This window comes from Narcine bancroftii, chromosome 2 (genome assembly GCF_036971445.1).
Source record: "Narcine bancroftii isolate sNarBan1 chromosome 2, sNarBan1.hap1, whole genome shotgun sequence".
NCBI classification, from domain to species: domain Eukaryota; kingdom Metazoa; phylum Chordata; class Chondrichthyes; order Torpediniformes; family Narcinidae; genus Narcine; species Narcine bancroftii.
The window spans coordinates 290,343,871-290,361,978 of record NC_091470.1 but is presented as its reverse complement, the minus strand read 5'-3'; the positions used below and the strand labels follow the sequence as shown (position 1 = coordinate 290,361,978).

At 44.2% G+C, this 18,108-nt stretch overlaps 1 protein-coding gene across 17 annotated transcripts in view; it reads left to right on the top strand.

The window, feature by feature from the left end:
- The window catches only part of c2h8orf34 (chromosome 2 C8orf34 homolog), a 286,943-nt gene that overhangs the window by 71,668 nt on the left and 197,167 nt on the right, over nucleotides 1-18,108 (top strand). For all 17 annotated transcript variants that reach the window (XM_069921308.1, XM_069921318.1, XM_069921306.1 and 14 more), the window contains one exon: nucleotides 11,843-11,871. In XM_069921308.1, the coding sequence (XP_069777409.1) occupies nucleotides 11,843-11,871 (29 nt within the window). The remainder of the gene's footprint in view (nucleotides 1-11,842; nucleotides 11,872-18,108) is intronic.

Genomic DNA, 18,108 nt, shown 5'->3' with positions numbered 1-18,108 from the left:
AAAAAAATTCTGGAAGTACCCAATTATTTTTACCTGTTTGAGTTATTGGAAAAACTTCCATACAGACATAATATGAAAAGCAAAAGATGCAGTGGTGCATTTAGAAGAGCCATTACTCCACAATGTCAGAGATGCAGGTTCAATCCTGATCTTGGGTTCTGTCTTGTAGAGTTTGCACCTTCTCCTGGTAAGGTGCTACAGCTCCCACCTGCATCCCAAAGAGGCACCTATTGTCAAATTGGCCTTTGAAAATTGCTCCTTGTGTAGGTTAGTGGTTGAATCTGGTGGGATGAGAATGTTGGAAAAGAATAAAATAGGATTAATGTTGGAATAGAAGTTCTATGAACTTCTGAATCTTTAGAATTTATTGGGTTTAGTTACAGAGCAAACTATGTTTGACAAAGTTGCTTGGGTTATCTGAAGATGTAGAGGATGGCACAGTTGGCCTTTGCACACCAACGATCGGGAGCAGGGTTCGAATCCTGCGCTGTCTGTCAGGAGTTTGTACCTTCCTTCCGGGTCTGCGTAGGCTTTCCCCTTGGCCTCTGGTTTCTTCCCACTGTTCGAAATGTACTGGGAGTGAAGGATCATTGGGTGTACATCGGAGGGCACAGACTCGTGGGCCGAAATGGCCTGTTACCATGCTGTATGTCTAAATTTGAATACAACAAGTAGAAGAAATGAAGGGGAACAAAGGCGCAAAAAACAGCAGATGCTGGAACCTGGAACAAAAAAAAACTGTTAGAAGAACTCATCCAATCAAGCATCATCAGTGAAAGGGACAGTGCAGTCTTGACCCAAAACATCAACCATCCCCTGCTGCACAGATTCTACCTGGTCTGTTGAGTTCTTCTAGTAGTTTTTTTTTGTTCTGGATAAAGAAGAGCCTGCAGATGTGGTGCATGTGGACTGCTGGTTGATAAATTAAGAACTCATGGTATTGAAAGAAATACATTGGTATGGATTGGAAATAAGTTGTCCAAATAAAGGGTCCTTTGCAGGGTGGAGGGATGTAATTAATGTAGAAACCAGTTACTGAAAGGAACAAAATGGAAGATTTTCATATTTACCAGTTATACACAAATTGTTGTTCGGGCAATGAGATTGGACACACAAAGAAAGAATATGCCAATTAGCACTGTAGTAAAGGCGAGCTCTCCACTGGCCACCGAGACAGAGGTGCACCAAAGAAGAGGTACAAGGACTGCTTAAAGAAATCTCTTGGTGCGGTGGTCAATGTGGCAGGCACCAAGAGATTTCTTTAAATAGTCCTTGTACCTCTTCTTTGGTGCACCTCTGTCTCGGTGGCCAGTGGAGAGCTCGACATATAACACGATCTTGGGAAGGGGATGGTCCTCCATTCTGGAGACGTGACCCACCCAGCGCAGTTGGGTCTTCAGCAGCGTGGTTTCGATGCTTGTGGACTCTGCCAACTCGAGTACTTCGATGTTGGTGATGAAGTCACTCCAATGAATGTTGAGGATGGAGTGGAGACAACGCTGGTGGAAGCGTTCTAGGAGTCGTAGGTGATGCCGGTAGAGGACCCATGATTCGGAGCCGAACAGGAGTGTGGGTATGACAACAGCTCTGTACATGTTGATCTTTGTGTGTTTCTTCAGGTGGTTGTTTTTCCCGACTATAAATATATATATATATATATGATCTGTTACTATTTTCCCATGCCTGTATTTTGTAAATAAAATCATTTACTACAAAAATGCATTTAGTCCTTACTTTTGAGCCCCATTGAATCTGTGGAGTGAGATGTGGGTAATCTCCTTATAGAACAAAGCATTCACTGCCTTCGAGTACGTAATACATCACTCAGGATGTCACCGCTTGGAGGGTTGAGATCCCCTGAGCTCCGTGATACCAGGTTGGTAATATGAAAGGGCGCACGGAACTGGTTTTTCTTGGTCCAGTGTGAATGGCCTGACTAGTATTTTAAAATGAATTGTTCACACATCAATTTAGCAGGTAGCCAACGTGAAAATACCTGAGTGTTTTCACACTGAGATCCCAGTAAATCGGCATGTCAGTGACCCATTGTTTAAAGACTGGTTGGATCAGAGCATTCACATTGAACCAAGAAAGTTGGTTTAGTGTGACCTTTTGTATAGAGACCTGGCATCCAGGTGCAAAAGGAGGAGGGACCTGCAGAATTGCAGTGTTGGCATCCCAGGAAGGCATGTAAGCCTTTTACACTGGAGCCAATGTGAAACGCATTGTTGCTACTTAGCTTGGCGGGTAAGTAACAGGATGAAAATGACTATCATACTGTGTTGGTCGTGTTCACACAGGTTAGGGAAATCATAAAAAGCCAATTAAGTACCAGCTTTCAGGGTCAGTGTGAAAGCACCATTTGGAGTTTGTGACAGATTATGTTATATTTTATAATGTATATAGATATGATTTTGGGAGATAAAGTGTGGCAGGTTTTTTTAGTATTGGTCACATACAAAGACTTCAAAACAGATCTCATTTAAAATACTGGAGCTCTGCTCAAGCCAGACAGGCCTGGCTCTAAGTGCCTTTGCAAAAACTTTGAAGAGTGCCCAAGGGACTTCACTAATGGATTTTTGTTTTGAAAAGCAACAGATGAAAACTTGGAGGATTAGGTTCAGAGCCGCAGGCTGCCTGAGTGCTGCTTGCTGTTCTAAGGGTCATGTGATTTTGTAAGGAGAGAGAAAATTCAATGCTCGAGTCAACTGCTGGGACTGGAACAGGACAAGCTGGAAAGCTTGTGGAAAAACCCCATTTTGAAGATGGGTTGTGAGTTCTTTGTTCAGCCTGTTCAAAGCCCTTGTGGCTCATGCAAGAGGAGAGGACTGGCTGCCTAATGTTTCACTTGAAATAAGAGAAACAAAAAGGAAATCTGTGGTGACCTGAAAGAAAGAGGTTATTGTCTGGAGAAGCCTGATGGGACAAGTTTCTTTGGCAAGACACTGATGTGGCTGATTAAAAAGGATAAGTTTGTGTCCAGGAACAACCAATTTCTCTCTGAAAATTGACAAGAACCTTCCTGAGCAGTAACCATTTGCCTTTCAAACACCAAAGCATGATGAACTTCATAAATGTTAAATTCTGTGCACAGTATAAGAATTGCCTGCAACCAGTGAACTTGGAGGAATGAGAAGTGAGATTGGACTGTGGATCAAAGAGCTTATCTGAACATACACATGCATTAGATACACGTGCGCTTAGAATTAGAAGGGAATTAAGTTAGGTTAAGTAAGTTAATAGTAATAAGTTAAAGTGTGATTCTGTTTTCATGTTTAAAGATAATTAAAAGCAACTTTTGTTTAAGTAACCACTTTTCTTGGTGAATATCTATTGCTGCTGTGTTTTGGGGGTGCTCTGGGGCCATAACAAGTTACGGTTTCAAATGAGGCACAGGATATTTAAAACTGGATTGAGGGATGAGAGTTAGACAGGAAAGATGGTGCACATTTATTTACAACATGGCAGAAGCTGATCTGGCTCTTGAAACCTGTGCCTCCCAAATGCACCCATTAACCTATCAACCCCATACATTTTTTAATTGCTTCACACTTCAGAAACAACACTGTTTCTTCGTTGCTTGTATCTATTGGAGTTTTGATACAGAACATTTCTGTTTCGTCTGCATAAAGATGGCGAATTGAGAAGGCATGAGATTTGTGCTTTTGTGAAGTCTCAATTAAATACACAGTAGAAATTCTGAAGCTCGAAACAGGCTCAAGTTCCTCCAACACTAAATGTCTTGTATAGTTGTGTGGTGTTGTATAATACTTAGATACCCACAGGAAGCTGAAAAGTCTGGTGAGGAACAATAATTACCAGCTACTGAATTCATCTATTGCATGCTAATTTCAAGCTTTTCTCAGAGTCATCTATCAAAGGTACAAAGCACAGAAGTTCCCACCTTGAACAATCTCTCCATTTCCCTACTTTTCTTTCTCTTTGAAGGGATTCCTTAAAATCCTGGCATTTAACTAGCATTCATAATTTCTTGTGCGAATGTGTCTCAAATTTTATCCAGCAACATCTGACTCAAGAAACTTGGAACCTGCAGATTATTCAATCTGCTCTGCATTTTCTTACTGTTGGCGCTTGTGGCTTCTCTGTTAAAGAACCTGCAATAATGGAGAGCCATTTTCAGCAGGTATTCTGCGTTGTGTCTTTAAACTCTGAGCTACCTTCTCCAAAAATGAAGCTATTGCAGAGAGTAACTCAATGAATTGTGTGCAAGATGATGTGAATAAATACCATGATTGTTACAATAAATGGAGAGAAATTATTTTGAGCAATATTTTTTAATTGATGAAATCATAATCTTAACTGATCTTTAATGAACAACTGTGAGAAATATCAAAGAATTGTGATTGAAGTTCTGGGCAAGTAACAGTTGATTGAAGTATTCAAAAAAAGTAGGGTTTTCTGCTTTAACTTTGGAAATATACAATTGCTATTAACATCAATTTCCTCTTGCAAGTTTTAAAGAAAACTGAAACATGAATTAAATTCATATAGAACAAATGGCTTTCCTTTTGCAAAATATTAAAATTATTGGTAAATATTTAACAAATGTATTAGCTAATAATTTAGATACAATTTTATAATCTGAATTCAGTAATGATATAGGTCTATAAGAAGGTTGTAAAAGATCTTTTCCTTAAATAACTGTTATTAATGCTGTTTTAAAAGATTCTGGCAAGTCATGTACCTCTTTTATTTGATCTAATACACCCATTAATACAGGAATTAACAATTCTTTAAATTCTTTATAAAACTCTGGTGGAAACCATATTCTCCCGGAGCTTTATTGTTTTGTAATGACATCAAAATCTCAGACATCTATCTCAAAAAAGGAATTAGCTAACTGAAGGCACACCACTAGACAGGCGAACTGGCCCCACTTGTAATCCATGCGGCGGGGCAGCAGGCCAAAATGGTGCCGTCGGGGGTTCCCCCTCTTCTCAGCACAGGCCTCAGAAGCCCGCGTTGGGAGACCACGTGACGCCCGGGTGACGTCAGCGCCCCCCCAGCGCGGATTTCCACCAGGTCCGGGCTGGGAGTACAAGTCCAGCCTAGCAGGTTGCAATAAATCAATAAATCAGTTCTGCTCACTGAGCTTAACCCATCTGGTTGTCCAATCTCAGACCTTTCAGTAACAGTGTAGCTGCCGCTACAATTGGTGACCCCCGACTGGTTCAAACGTCTTTGAACCCATCATGAGCGAAGCTGGGATCAGTGCTAAAGCTGTCAAGCTGCCTGAATTCTGGGTTCAGGACCAGAGACCTGGTTCGGCCACGTGGAGGCTCAGTTTCACCTCTGCCAGATTTAATCGGACATGACCAAATTCTACCATGTGGTCACAGCCCTGGACCAGGCCACCGCCAAATGTGTGCTGCACTTCGTTCAGGACCTACCCATCGAAGACAAATACGAGACCATCAAGCGAGTGCTCACCAGATCCCTTGGACTATCCAGGCGCCAGCGTGCCGCTCGGATGCTGCACCTCGACGCCCTGAGGAACAGGTCCCTGATTGAACTAATGGACGAGATGCTCATGGGTGATCACACCAACTACCCACTCTTCAAGCGCATTTTCCTCGACCATCTGCCTGAGGACATCCAACTGTTACTGGCCCAAGAGAGCTTTACCGACCCAAGGAAGGTCGCTCAGAGGCCCAAGAGCTATGGCTCGAGCGATTCCTGGAGGGCTCGGCGGTCCAGCAGGTCACTAGGCATGACCATGCCAAGCCTGCCCCTAGTACTGTGATAGAGCATCTGGCCCCTGCAGGGGCCACCAAGAGCATAACCAGGGGCACGGCATTCGCTCCAGGCCTCTGCTTCTACCACCAGCGCTGGGGAGCCAAGGCTCGGAAGTGTCGTCAGCCCTGCTTGTTTCAGGGAAACGAGCAGGCCGGCCGCTGTTAATGGATGCGGTGACTGGCCAAGGACACAGCCTCCTCTACCTGCGGGACTCGGTCAGCGGCCAGCGGTTCCTCGTCGACACTGGGGCCCAGATCAGCGTCATCCCGGCCACGGCCATAGAGTCCAGGAACCAACCTTGAGGACCTCTCTTCCGTGCGGCCAACGCAACATAGATCTGGGCGAATGGAGACAAGACAGTCCACTTCCAGATCTGCCGACAAAAGTTCTCGTGGAGGTTCACCGTCTCATCCCTTTCGACTGCCATCCTGGGTGCTGACTTCCTTCTTGCCCATGGGCTTCTGGTGGACATTCGGTGTAGGCACTTGGTGGACGCCCGTACTTTCCAGGCCATTCGCCTCGACACCTCCAGCACAGAGCAGCCGCAGATGGCCATGATCAGCACACCCAGAGATGAGTTCCAGCGAATCCTGGACGTGTTTCCAACCCTCCTCAAGTCACAGTTCTCTGCTGCCTCGCTGTGCCACGGGGTGTTCCACCACATCCCCACCAAGGGCCCATGCCAAGGCACACCGGACCCCGCCTGACAAAGGAGGAGTTTTGGCATCTGTTGGAGCTGGGGAATCATTCGGCGGTCAAACAGCTATGGGCCTCACCACTCCACCTGGTCCCGAAAGCCTCCGGCGGCTAGCGCCCCTGCGGAGACTATCAACGGTTCAGTGAGGCGACAGCTCCTGACTGTTACCCCAGCCCTCACATCCAGGACTTTACGGCCAACCTGCACAGTTCGAGGGTTTTCTCCAAGGTTGACCTGGTGCACAAGTATCACCAGATCCCGGTGTACCCTGAGGACATAACCAAGACGGCATCATCACCACCTTTGGCTTGTTCGAATTCCTGCGCATGCCATTCGTGCTCAAGAAAGCCGCTCAGACCTTCCGGCGCCTCATGGACTCTGGGGGCAGGGACTTGGATTTCGTCTTTATTTATTTGGACGACATCCTCGTCGCCAGCAAGGACCGGGCGTAACACAAGGCCCACCTATACGCCCTTTTCTCCCAGCTGGCTGACTTCGGCCTTACCATCAACCCGGCCAAGTGCCAGTTCGGGAAAGAGTCCATGCAGTTCCTGGTTCGTACCATCACGGCCGAAGGAGCCACACCCTCCGATGCTAAGGTCGCCGCTATCAGGGAGTTCCCACACCCGGACAGCCTCAAGGGGCTGCAGGAGTTCATGGGTATGGTTAACTTTTACAACCGCTTCATCCCGGGAGCTGCACGCATTCGTCCTCATCGCAGCCAGCCTGCACCACATTAGAGGCCACCAAGGATGCCCTCGCGCAGGCCACCATGTTCGCATGTTGGCATTCTCTGTCGATGCCTCTGCCACAGCCTTCAGTGCCGTCCTGGAGCAGCAGGTGAAAGGACATTGGAAGCCGCTGGCATTCTTCAGCCGCCTGCTCCGCCCGCCGGAACACAAGTATAGTGCCTTCGACCACGAGTTACTGGGCATGTACCTGGCGGTGTGGCATTTCCACTATTTTTTGGAGGGGAGGGCTTTTACCATCTTCACCGACCACAAACTTCACTCAGGCACTTACGACGGCAAAGGATCCCTGGTCGGCCCGTTAGCAGCGTCACCTCTCTTTCATGTCGGAATTTGCCACCGACATTTGGCACGAGGCAGGGAAGGACAATGTGGTTGCCGATGCACTCTCGCGACTGGCCATCTGTGCACTCCCTCGACTTCGACCAGCTCGCCCGGGACCAGAAGTATGATGAGGAGACGAGGGCCTTCAAGACCGCCATCATGGACCTGCGGTTCCGAGATCTCCCAACTCCGAGCGGCGAAGGCACCATCCTGTGTGATATCTCCATGGGCACCCCGCGACCAGTGGTTCCCCAGCAGTGGTGCAGGCAGGTCTTCCGTCACATCCACGATCTTTCACATTTGTTCATCAGGTCCACGGTCCGGATGGTGGCAGAACGGTTCATATGGCATGGACTGCAGAAGCAGATCGCGGGATGGGCCAGAACATGTACCTATTGCCAGACATCCAAGGTGCACAGGCACACCATGGCGCCCGTACTGGAGTTCGAGCATGTCCAGGAACAGTTCAGCCACATTCACGTGGACATCATTGGGCCCTTATCTGTTTCCCGGGGCAACCGTTACCTGTTTATGATGGTGGACCGCACCACTTGCTGGCCCGAGGCGATTCCGATGCCAGACACCTCCACCGACTCCTGCTCCCGAGCACTGTTGCATGGTTGGGTCGCCCAGTTCGGCGTCTCGGGTCACCTCACCAGCGATCGGGGCACTCAGTTCACATCTGCGCTTTGGGCACAGCTCGCCAACAGGTTGGGGATCCAGCTACACCGCACACTGCCTACCACCTGCAGGCCAATGGACTGGTTGAACATCTGCACCACCACCTTAAGTCGTCACTGGTCCTGACTGGGCGGACGAACTGCCTTGGGTGCTCCTGGGCATCTGCTCCACTCCCAAGCAAGATCTGCAGGCATGATCAGGTGAGCTGGTCTACAGTGCACCGCTGGCACTACCTGGTGAGTTCGTCAACATAGCTCACAATCCCCAGCGGTCGCTGCACAAATTACTTCCTCACCTCAGGGCATGCTTGGACTCGTTCGCACCCCCACTGCCTCAGTCATGGCACCTGCCCATCTCACGTTCTGGCAAACTGCTTTCCACAGAGTACGTTTTCGTTAGGCGGAGCCCGACCGCGGCACCTCTGCAGCGACCGTACGAGGGGCCATACAGGGTTGTACAGCGTTCCAGCTCTACGATCACGCTGGACATTGGCGGTAGGCGTGAGCTGTTTACCGTGGACAGGCTGAAGCCAGCATATCTCTATCTAACTAAGCCCGTGGTCGTAGCCCAGCCCAAGAAGTGAGGCCGCCCGGCGAAAAAGGACATTGCTGCCGGTTCTGGGGGAGACTGTGTGGTGGCTTGCCACTAGGCAGGTGAACTGGCTCCGCTTGTAAGCCATATGGTGGGGCAGCTGGCCAAAATGGCGCCGTCGGGGGTTTTCCCTTCCTCCCAGCATGGGGCTCAGAAGCCCATGTTGGGGGACCACATGATGCCCGGGTGATGTCAGCGCCCTCTAGCACGGATCTCAGCCAAGTCTGGGCTGGGACTATAAGTGCAGCCTGCAATAAACTAGTCTGCTCGCTGAGCTCAACCCGTCTGATTGTGTGTGATCTTTCAGTAGCAGTGTAGCTGCCGCTACAATATATTATCTATATACATTGAGTTAATGTTTGTATTGATACAAATGATAAATAAAGTTTACAAAAAAAAGTCATTTATTGAGAAGAGGTGCCACTCCCTTGATACCTCTTGAAATCAGGATCTGACATTGAATTAGTGGCTTTTTAAGATGCCTTACAAACTTGTAGCACTGTATCATTACTCCCCACTTATCAATAACACATAGGATTTTCTGATGGTGCACGCTTTTAACTTTTCCTTATTTTCTAAATTGTTAAATATGAATTTAATGATAAAGGTTGTGGATGTTGTCTTCATTTACTTTAGTAGGGCCTTTGACATGGTCACAATGGAAAGTTAGTCAGGAAGATTTAAATGCTCAGTATTTATGGTGAGGCAGTAAACTGGATGTTACGTTGGCTCTACAGTAGAGGCCAGAGAGTTGTGGTGGATGATTGCTTCTCAGATTGTAGGCCTGTGACTAGTGGCGTGCTTCAGAGACCATTGTTAGTCATCTTTCTCAATGATCTGGATGATAATAAGGTAAATTGGATCAGGAAGTTTGCAGGTAACAAAGTTTTGAGGTATTGTGGACAGTGAGTAAGTCTTTAAAGCTTGCAGAGGAATCTGGACCAGATGGAAAATGAGGTGAAAAATGGCAGATGGAATTTAATGCAGACAAGTGTGAGGTGTTGCATTTTAGAAGGACAAACCAAGAAAGGACTTGCACGGTAAATGGTAGGACATTAAGGAGTGCGGAAGAACAGGGATCTGGGGATATAGATAGATAATTCCCTGAAAGTGGTGTTACAGGTGGATAGGGTTGTAAAGAGAGCTTTTGGCATATTGGCCTTCATAAATCAAAATATTTGAGTACAGGGTTTGGAATGTTATGAGAAAGTTGTATAAGACATTGGTGAGGCCAAATTTGGTGTATTGTATGTAGTTTTGGTCACCTAGCTGCAGGAAAGATTTCAATAAGATAGAAAGAGTGCAGAGAAGATTACTAGGATGTTGCCTGGACTTCAGGAACTGAGTTACAAGGGAAAGATTAAACAGGTTAAGACTTTATTCCCTGGAGTGTCGAAGAATGAGGGGAGATTTGAGAGGTATTTAAAATTATGAAGGGAATAGACAGAGCAAATGTACGTGTGCTTTTTCCACTGAGGGTAGGTGAGTTACAAGCCAGAGGACAGGGGTTAAGGGAGAAGGGGCAATGTTTAGGGGAAACAAGAGGGGGGACATCTTCACACAGAGAGTGGGGAATGAGCTGCCAGCCGAAGTTGTAAAGCCAGGCTCTATTTTAACATTTAAGAAGAATTTGGACAGGTGCATGGATAGGAGGTGTATGGAGGGCAATGGACCAGGTGCAGGTCTGTCAGACAAGGTGGAACAATAGTTCAGAACAGACTAGAAGGGCTGAAGGGCCTGTTTCTATGCTGCACTGTTTGATGGTTCTAAGTTGTGTGGGAAGCACTCATTCCAGCTTGACAAATCTGCCTGACCACAATTGACTATTGTCCTTTGATTTGAAAATAAAATTAGCTCTTGCTTTTCTTAAACATTGTTTTGACCAACCATCAAATGATATGTGGTGCTTCAAGCACTCTGGGATCAGTTTCTACATTCCAATATAAATCTGCTATGCTGGAAAATGCCTGGTTGACTAAATTGTCCTTCCTAATCTTGGTAGTATGTTAATAGGCTCCTGGAAACGATCAATGTTAATCTAAATGATTTGATCTTAAATTAATGCAACAAGCACCCATTTCATGAGATCACTGACTCGAGCTAATTTATTTAAATAACTGGGAATGTGACAACTCTGAAGGCCTCTCTCTTTCTGGCTCTCTTTCCATTTTTAAAAAAATCCATTGAAGTTGTGTACCAAGAGTTAATTTTCATAGCTTTTAGGTTAAAGAGAACAACTCCAAATTCAACATTAAAATGAAAATAATAATTTCTCCTGCACTTGTCAAGACAAACTCTGTGATAATGATGCCAGAACTTGCAGGAAAAAGGGGACATTACTTATCATGAATGTAAATACTGCTTGAACAGGCAGCATATCACAGATGTAAAAAATGTGCAAATAATATTTTAAGGATGAAAGCTAAAATGTTGCTTTATTGTGCAAAGCTCACAATGGACTTCCTTGACCACTACATAAAAAGAATAGAATAAATACAATTTCACTAACACTATTTTAATGTGATATATTTTAAGTAAGTTCTCTCTGAACTGTTCTTCACTTTAAAGAATGCTGTACAAGTTGTTTGTCTGATCCATCATTGAAATGATAATTTACAATGTGTTACTTGGGCCCATCTTTGGCATAGAACTGGGAAAGGAAGATCCATTTCCCCCCACACCATAGCCTGCTGAGAAAAGTATAAATTTGACCTAATAATACTTGCACTGTAGAAAAATTTGCTGATGTTTTGTGAATCTGCCAAGCAGAGCTTTATGAACTTCAAGGCTTCAGATTGGTAGATTTTTTTTTTCTACATTAATTAATCCCCAGAAGAACAGTGCTAGATGTCTTTTTTATTTCTGTAGGCACTGGAAATACCCCACTTTACGCTGCTTCCACACTTGCAAAAGCAGTTGCATAAATACCACAAATATTGTGAAATAAATGTTTAATTTAAAATTGAGTTTTATACATTGTTACTGTTAAAGGATAAAACCTGCAAAATTACGAGCTTTAATTCTTTTCTCTTTTCTTGACTAGGTATTACTGCTCCAGATGAATTTGATCAGGTCAGTCCTTTTTCCCCTCTGTATCTAGGTCTACTGATACCATATTAAAAGTGAAACAATGCTAAAATCAGAGAGGAATATTGCAATTTGTAATGAACAATGACTGTTCCTTCAAAAGAAGGCAACATGCCACTAGAATGGCTGCTAATTTGTCGTACTGCTGAATGCAACAAGTGCAAATTATGCAGTTAAATAACTACCATATGTACGCGTGTAATATTTGAATTTTTGGGACCAATTTTTAGGGTAAAATTTATGGGATTGACAATTACACACATACTACGTTTGACCTCATTAAGTACCTGCGTCGATTGAGGCATCGAGAGCTTGGATGGGCGGGCAGATGGATGGGACTGGGTGGTAAGCCCACGTATTAGGCATTGGGAGCTTGAATGGGCAGCTGGACAGCCAAGACCAGATAGTAAGATCGCATTTGAGGTGTTGGGAGCTTGGATTGGTGGGCAGCTGTGGTCATTGTCCAGTCGAGGCATTGGGAGCTCTGGTGGGTGGGTGGCCTAGGCTTAAGCAAGAGTCTGTGGTCAGGGAGTCAGGAGCTCAGGTAGGCAGCTGGCCAGAGCCTGGGGGAGAGATGGAAGTTGGGGTGTTGGGAGCTCTGGTGGGTGGGCGGCTTGGGCCAAAAATAGGGGGGTCGACTTACGCGCAATACATATGGAAAGTACAAGATTTTTAGGCTAAAAATAGGTATCGACTGTTACATGTGTGCATTCGGTATGTTGCAACAGAGGGACAATATTGTGACTGAACTACCTGCACCTCTTTAAGGGATGTGTATGGAGAGAGAGCAGGAGCTGGCAGGTTATCTTTTATGGAATTTGACCTAGCATACAGTACGTTTATGAATTAAGTGTTAAGATTTTCTGAAACTGCTACAGGTTTTGGTGGAGTAGAAATGTATTCTATTTCAAAAGTCTTGGAAACTCCAGACAAATTCCTCCAAATGGGAAAAGATACCTGTGGCAGAGGAATACAAGCATCAAGTCCCTAGGACCTCGATACATTGCTAAATTTTCAATGGCCTTGTACATGTGGTCACACAGGCTAAGTTGATTTTAAATGTGATGTCCCCTGACTGCACCACTAGTGATTTTGTGCATTTCTACGCCAACACCTCAATGTCTATGGGATGGGGAATAATCAGCAAATGGAAGCTATAATCGGCCTTTAAAGAGATTTAAGATGCTTTTTAATAGTAACGCCCTCATCAACTATTCTTTCTATCCTAACAACTGAACAAATTAAAGCGAGCATGAACAATGACAGGAACTTATCCTGAATATAAGGGGTAATCATATAAGGGGAGGACATCTCTCCTCGTCTTCAATGGCCAGGTGAATTGACTGGCTTCTATGTCACCTACATAATGTATGTGATATCTAAAATAACAATATCACTTTATTTCCCCTGGGAGTATGTGTGTTTTGCGCAGTTTTGCACAAAATATTTATTGTTCTGAGATTGCTCATTCTGCATCCAACAGCTCACAGATTTGTTGAGGCCCCATTTCTTTGCAATAAAATTTATATCTGTGGATTGAGCAGTTTTTAAGGTAAATTTCAATGTTTGTAGAGAAATAAAAATTCTATTTCAAATAGAAAGCTCAAGACTAATAAAACTGGAAGCTGCATTGAGCAAATAGGTGCAAAAGGCATTGGCTAATTTAATTTTAACTCAATTTCAAATTTTCCAATGTGTCATTCTGATTAAGTGTTTGGAGATCAGGGTTAGAAGCAGATATCCCGTTATTAATCGGGTTTTCTATGTGAATACATCAAATTTAGATTCAGAAATTCCCTTATTGATATGCACATCATAAAATGAAAATGATTAATGGAAAATAATGCGGTAGAATTTGAGCGTATATTAAAACAGTTTGAAGCCTGTAGAACGAGTTGAAAGAATCAAAGACTTGTTGATCCAAACCAAGGCTTTTATTAACTAGAAGACTGGAGCATATCACATGTAGGTCAACCAGTCCAAAATGACCTGATCTGGCGATGAGCAACCCTTTAAGAACTGCCAGTAGGCGTGGCTACCCTCTCAGCCAATCACAGTCATCCTACGCTACAATCTGTACGTTTACACATTGGTGATAGAATCTGTACTATCACAAAGCCATTTTGAACTGGGTCAGTAACAGAAGTTGTTTCATTTTTCTGTGAATTGGCTGCTGGTATGTATGCAGCAACAATAATAGTTCAGGTTTAATATCATCTGATTGTATATATTTAACCCGATGAAACAGTGTCTCTCCAGACTATGATGCACGCACAAAAATATGCAATACACAATACATGAAGATCACACAAATAATCAAAATAAATATATATAGAGATTTGGGATGACTTTCACAGTTGGAGGAAACTGTTCATTGGACTCGCAGCCTGTGGGAAGAAGCTATTTCCCAGCCTGGCAGATCTGATTTTGAAGCTCCTGCACCACCTTCTTATTGGTTGTGGGTTGAAGATACTGTGTGCTCCATGGAAAGGGTCTTCTATAACTCCTTGAGCCCTATTTAGACAACACTCCCTGTAAATCTCATCCAGAGAGGAAAAGGTGACTCCAGTGATATTTGAGCTGTTTTAATGATCCCCTGTATCACATTCCAGTCTGATACTTGCAATTATCATCCCACACAATGATGTAGAAATACAGGACACTCTCAATTGTGTTCCTGGAAAAGGTTGTCAAGATGGGGGCTGGTAGCCTTGCCTTCCTCAGCCTCTTTAGGAAGTATAGGCGCTACTGCACCAACCTGACGAATGAAGAGGTGTGTGGGTGAGGATGTTTTGTCTCTTATGTGCATGGCAGGGATCTTTGTGCTCTTCACCCTCTCCACGATGAAATGGTTGATGTATAATGGAGTATGGTCGACCTTCATCCAGCTGAATCCAACATTCATCTCCTTTGTTGCAGTTTGTCTTGGGGAATTAGCTGCATTGTGACGAATGCTGTTTTTTGCTCTTCACTTGCCCTATGTGCACGAATGTCAGAAAGAATTGATGTTAAAGAAAAATGTTTTTGGGGTCTTCAGGCAAGGAGAAATATTAACAAGATTAATATTTCCCAATTACAGACCCTCTGAACCAACAGCCAACCATTCTCTTAGACCACAGGCTGGGTAATGGAAGAAACAGCATAGTCAATTGATGTTTCTAAATTCCCTCTTGTCCATTCTACATAATACAAAGCATCAAACATTGAAAGATTCTGGTCTGGCACCTTCATGAAAACTAATTTTACATCGATAACCAAAAGTTAAGTTGATCTTAATCAAAATATACAGAGTATATGGAAATTCGGAGTGGTCAAGAATACAAATATATGGAGTCATTGAAAAGCTTGAAGCAGACAGGGATACAAAAGAAAGTTAATAAAATGTTTGACTGACAGGTAAAATCAGAATAAATCTTCTGTGGGAACAAACAGAGTAAAAATAATAGGGACCGGGGGGGTGGGGGTGGGGGGGGGGTGCAGGCAGGATGTCGGGTGGATGCACTGATGAAGACCCAGATTTTGTTGACTGGAGCTCAGTAGTTTGAAAATGCCAATTTCTCATGTTGATCTGATTAAATCCATAGTGGCTGATAATGCCATGAGTCATGGTGCAGATTTAATGAGTTCTCCACACATTTCAGTGGTTAATCCATCTCTTGAGCCCTCTGTCCTCCGTCCAGTGCCACCTTGAGCTGGAGTTAATTTGTCCTCCATTTGGGGTATAGGGGCAGAAAGGACAAAGGACAAATGTAGCATCCTGGGGTCCATGTTTCTTGTGCGCATGTGTGATGGATTGGAGTACCAAGGCTGGCTGGTACATGGATGGTGGGTTAATTGGTGGTGCGTGTGCAGTGGGGCCACAGATGGGGGAACACTTAATTCTGGTGCAATTGGCAGTGCTTCAACAACAAGTAATGGTGGACTTTAAAGTAGGGTAAATGAGGCTCCATATTAATTTCTTTCATTTCTTTATACTGTATGAATCCATGTATTGTATGTAATATGCAGAATGATAAATCAGTGAATAGGAAAAAGGGCTTTATCAGAAAAATCACTAGGCTCTTTCAGGAGGCCAGAATACCCCAATGTAAAGCCGCATATTCTACCCCTTTGAGGCTCTTGGGGTACCCACCTGAAAAAGCAGGAGGTGCCTCCGAGGTGCACTTTCTAACCCTCCTCCGGGAGGGATAATTGCCAGAGCACTGAAGTCCCCCCTAGGCACCTGAATACAACCGCCTGAAAGCAGCTGCTAGGGGGTGGGCTGATGACAATCAGGCAGCTACCCAACTCCCCATGTCTGACAGCCCCTCTTCCTGCTGCACCTGTCCCCCCAGGACGGGACTTCGGGGCAGAGATTGCTGGTGTGGGCAGTTTATTGTCACATGACCTGCAAATCATCAGAAAATAAAGAATAGGACCAGGTGTAGGCCATCTGACCTGTTGAGCCTGCTCAGCCAATCAGTGACTGATGTGACTATGGACTCAGCTCCACTTACCCTCCATTCCCCCATAAATCTTAATTCCTCTATCTTAAGGTGGGATGAGAAAGTTTGTGATGGGAAGGTGAAGCGAGTATGGACAGGGGGCAATGAATCTCTTATTGGCTGTTTTTCCAAAAGTAAGCAGGAAGTACAGAATGGAGTTGATGAAGGATAGGTGGGTTGGAATGATGGCCTGCACTGATCACAACTCTACAGTTTCTTGCAGTCATGGCAGAGCAGATACTGTAGAAACTTTAAACCTTTTAAATATTAAGAAAAATATACAAACTCCCAAACACATGACCAATTTAAGAAAGAACACATTTTTTTTGCAGAATTTCTCTGCAACTAGAGCCTCTGGTCAAAATCATGGTGAATCAGTTGCTGCTTGTGCCCATTGGAGTGAATATGTACCAAAGGCAGAGTCTGGGTCAAAGGGTACTTGATAGAACAGACATGATATGATTCTGTGACTCCATCTATAATGCTGATTCACTTTGTCAGAGAAAGAAAAATGCGTTCTCTCCTGTAACATCTGCCAAAAAGTGTCCAAGTGTTTTGGTGGGACATATTTGAATGTGGGTTTAATGTTCTTGACAAAATAGCACTGAAACATTTAAATGCAAGGCTCTCCAATGGAAGTACAATTTTTCCCAACAATAAATTGGCTATAATTAATGGATATCCTCTGTAACATTAATGAACTGTACTTTTTTCATTTATGCGCTTGTACCTTTTTACACATTTGGCCATGTCCCACTTTCCCCTGTTTTTGCACAAAAGCCTTCATCTGATTCCAACATCCATTCACAAGCGAGAAATTTTCGACTATGTAGTTTATTGTGGCTTCTGCTCCATCATTCCCCGGCAGCCCATTGTCATCCCTCTCCAGGCTGGTGTCTTGGACAAAATGGACTGTTTGTAGACTCACCATCCAACTCGAGGTTCAGCTGAGCGCTATCTTTTCATTTTCTTTGTTAATGTGGTTTCCCATCAATGCTCCTTCCTCAGCTGATTGACTGCTGACATCCTTTCTTGACGCCATTCTCAATGAATCCAATGCTCTCTGTCCCTTGCTGCCTTCCCTTCCCTCACTTTTGCATTCCAGCTCTAGATCTTGTCCAAAACACTGCCATGAATATTTTTACACATTGCTATTTCTTAACTATTTCTGCTAAACTGCATTCACTCCTTATTAAATTTTTTTTTCATCCATTTATTTCGTTCCATCTGAGTTGCCGTTCCTTGTTTCTGCAACCTTCATCATCTCAGGACAATGCCATTTTCTAGCAATTCAGGCTGTAATGGATTCTCCACTACCTCACCCTTCTTTGGTGGCTGTACGTTCTGGTGTCCGTTCTGAAAGCTACTATTCACTTCAAAATTTGATTCTTCTTTCACCCTCGAGCGCTCTAGCGTCATGTGAATTTGACTCTTTTGTCTCTCAGTTTTTGCCTGATTATTAAATTTTGTAATGTGCCAGGTTAACCATAAATACATACTACTATTTTGGTGTTGCATGAATGCAGGTTTCTATTGTTTTTACACAAAAATAAAGTCAGTTCAGTTTTATAATGGAATAACACTTAATAGATTTTTAGGAGCTGAATAAAGGGTGGCTTGGTTAGCATAGCAGTTAGTGCAATACTATTACAGTGCCAGCCACCTGGGTTTGAATCCGGTGCTTTCCGCAAGGAGTTTGTACGTTCTCCCCTTGACCTGCTTGGGTTTCTTCCAGGTG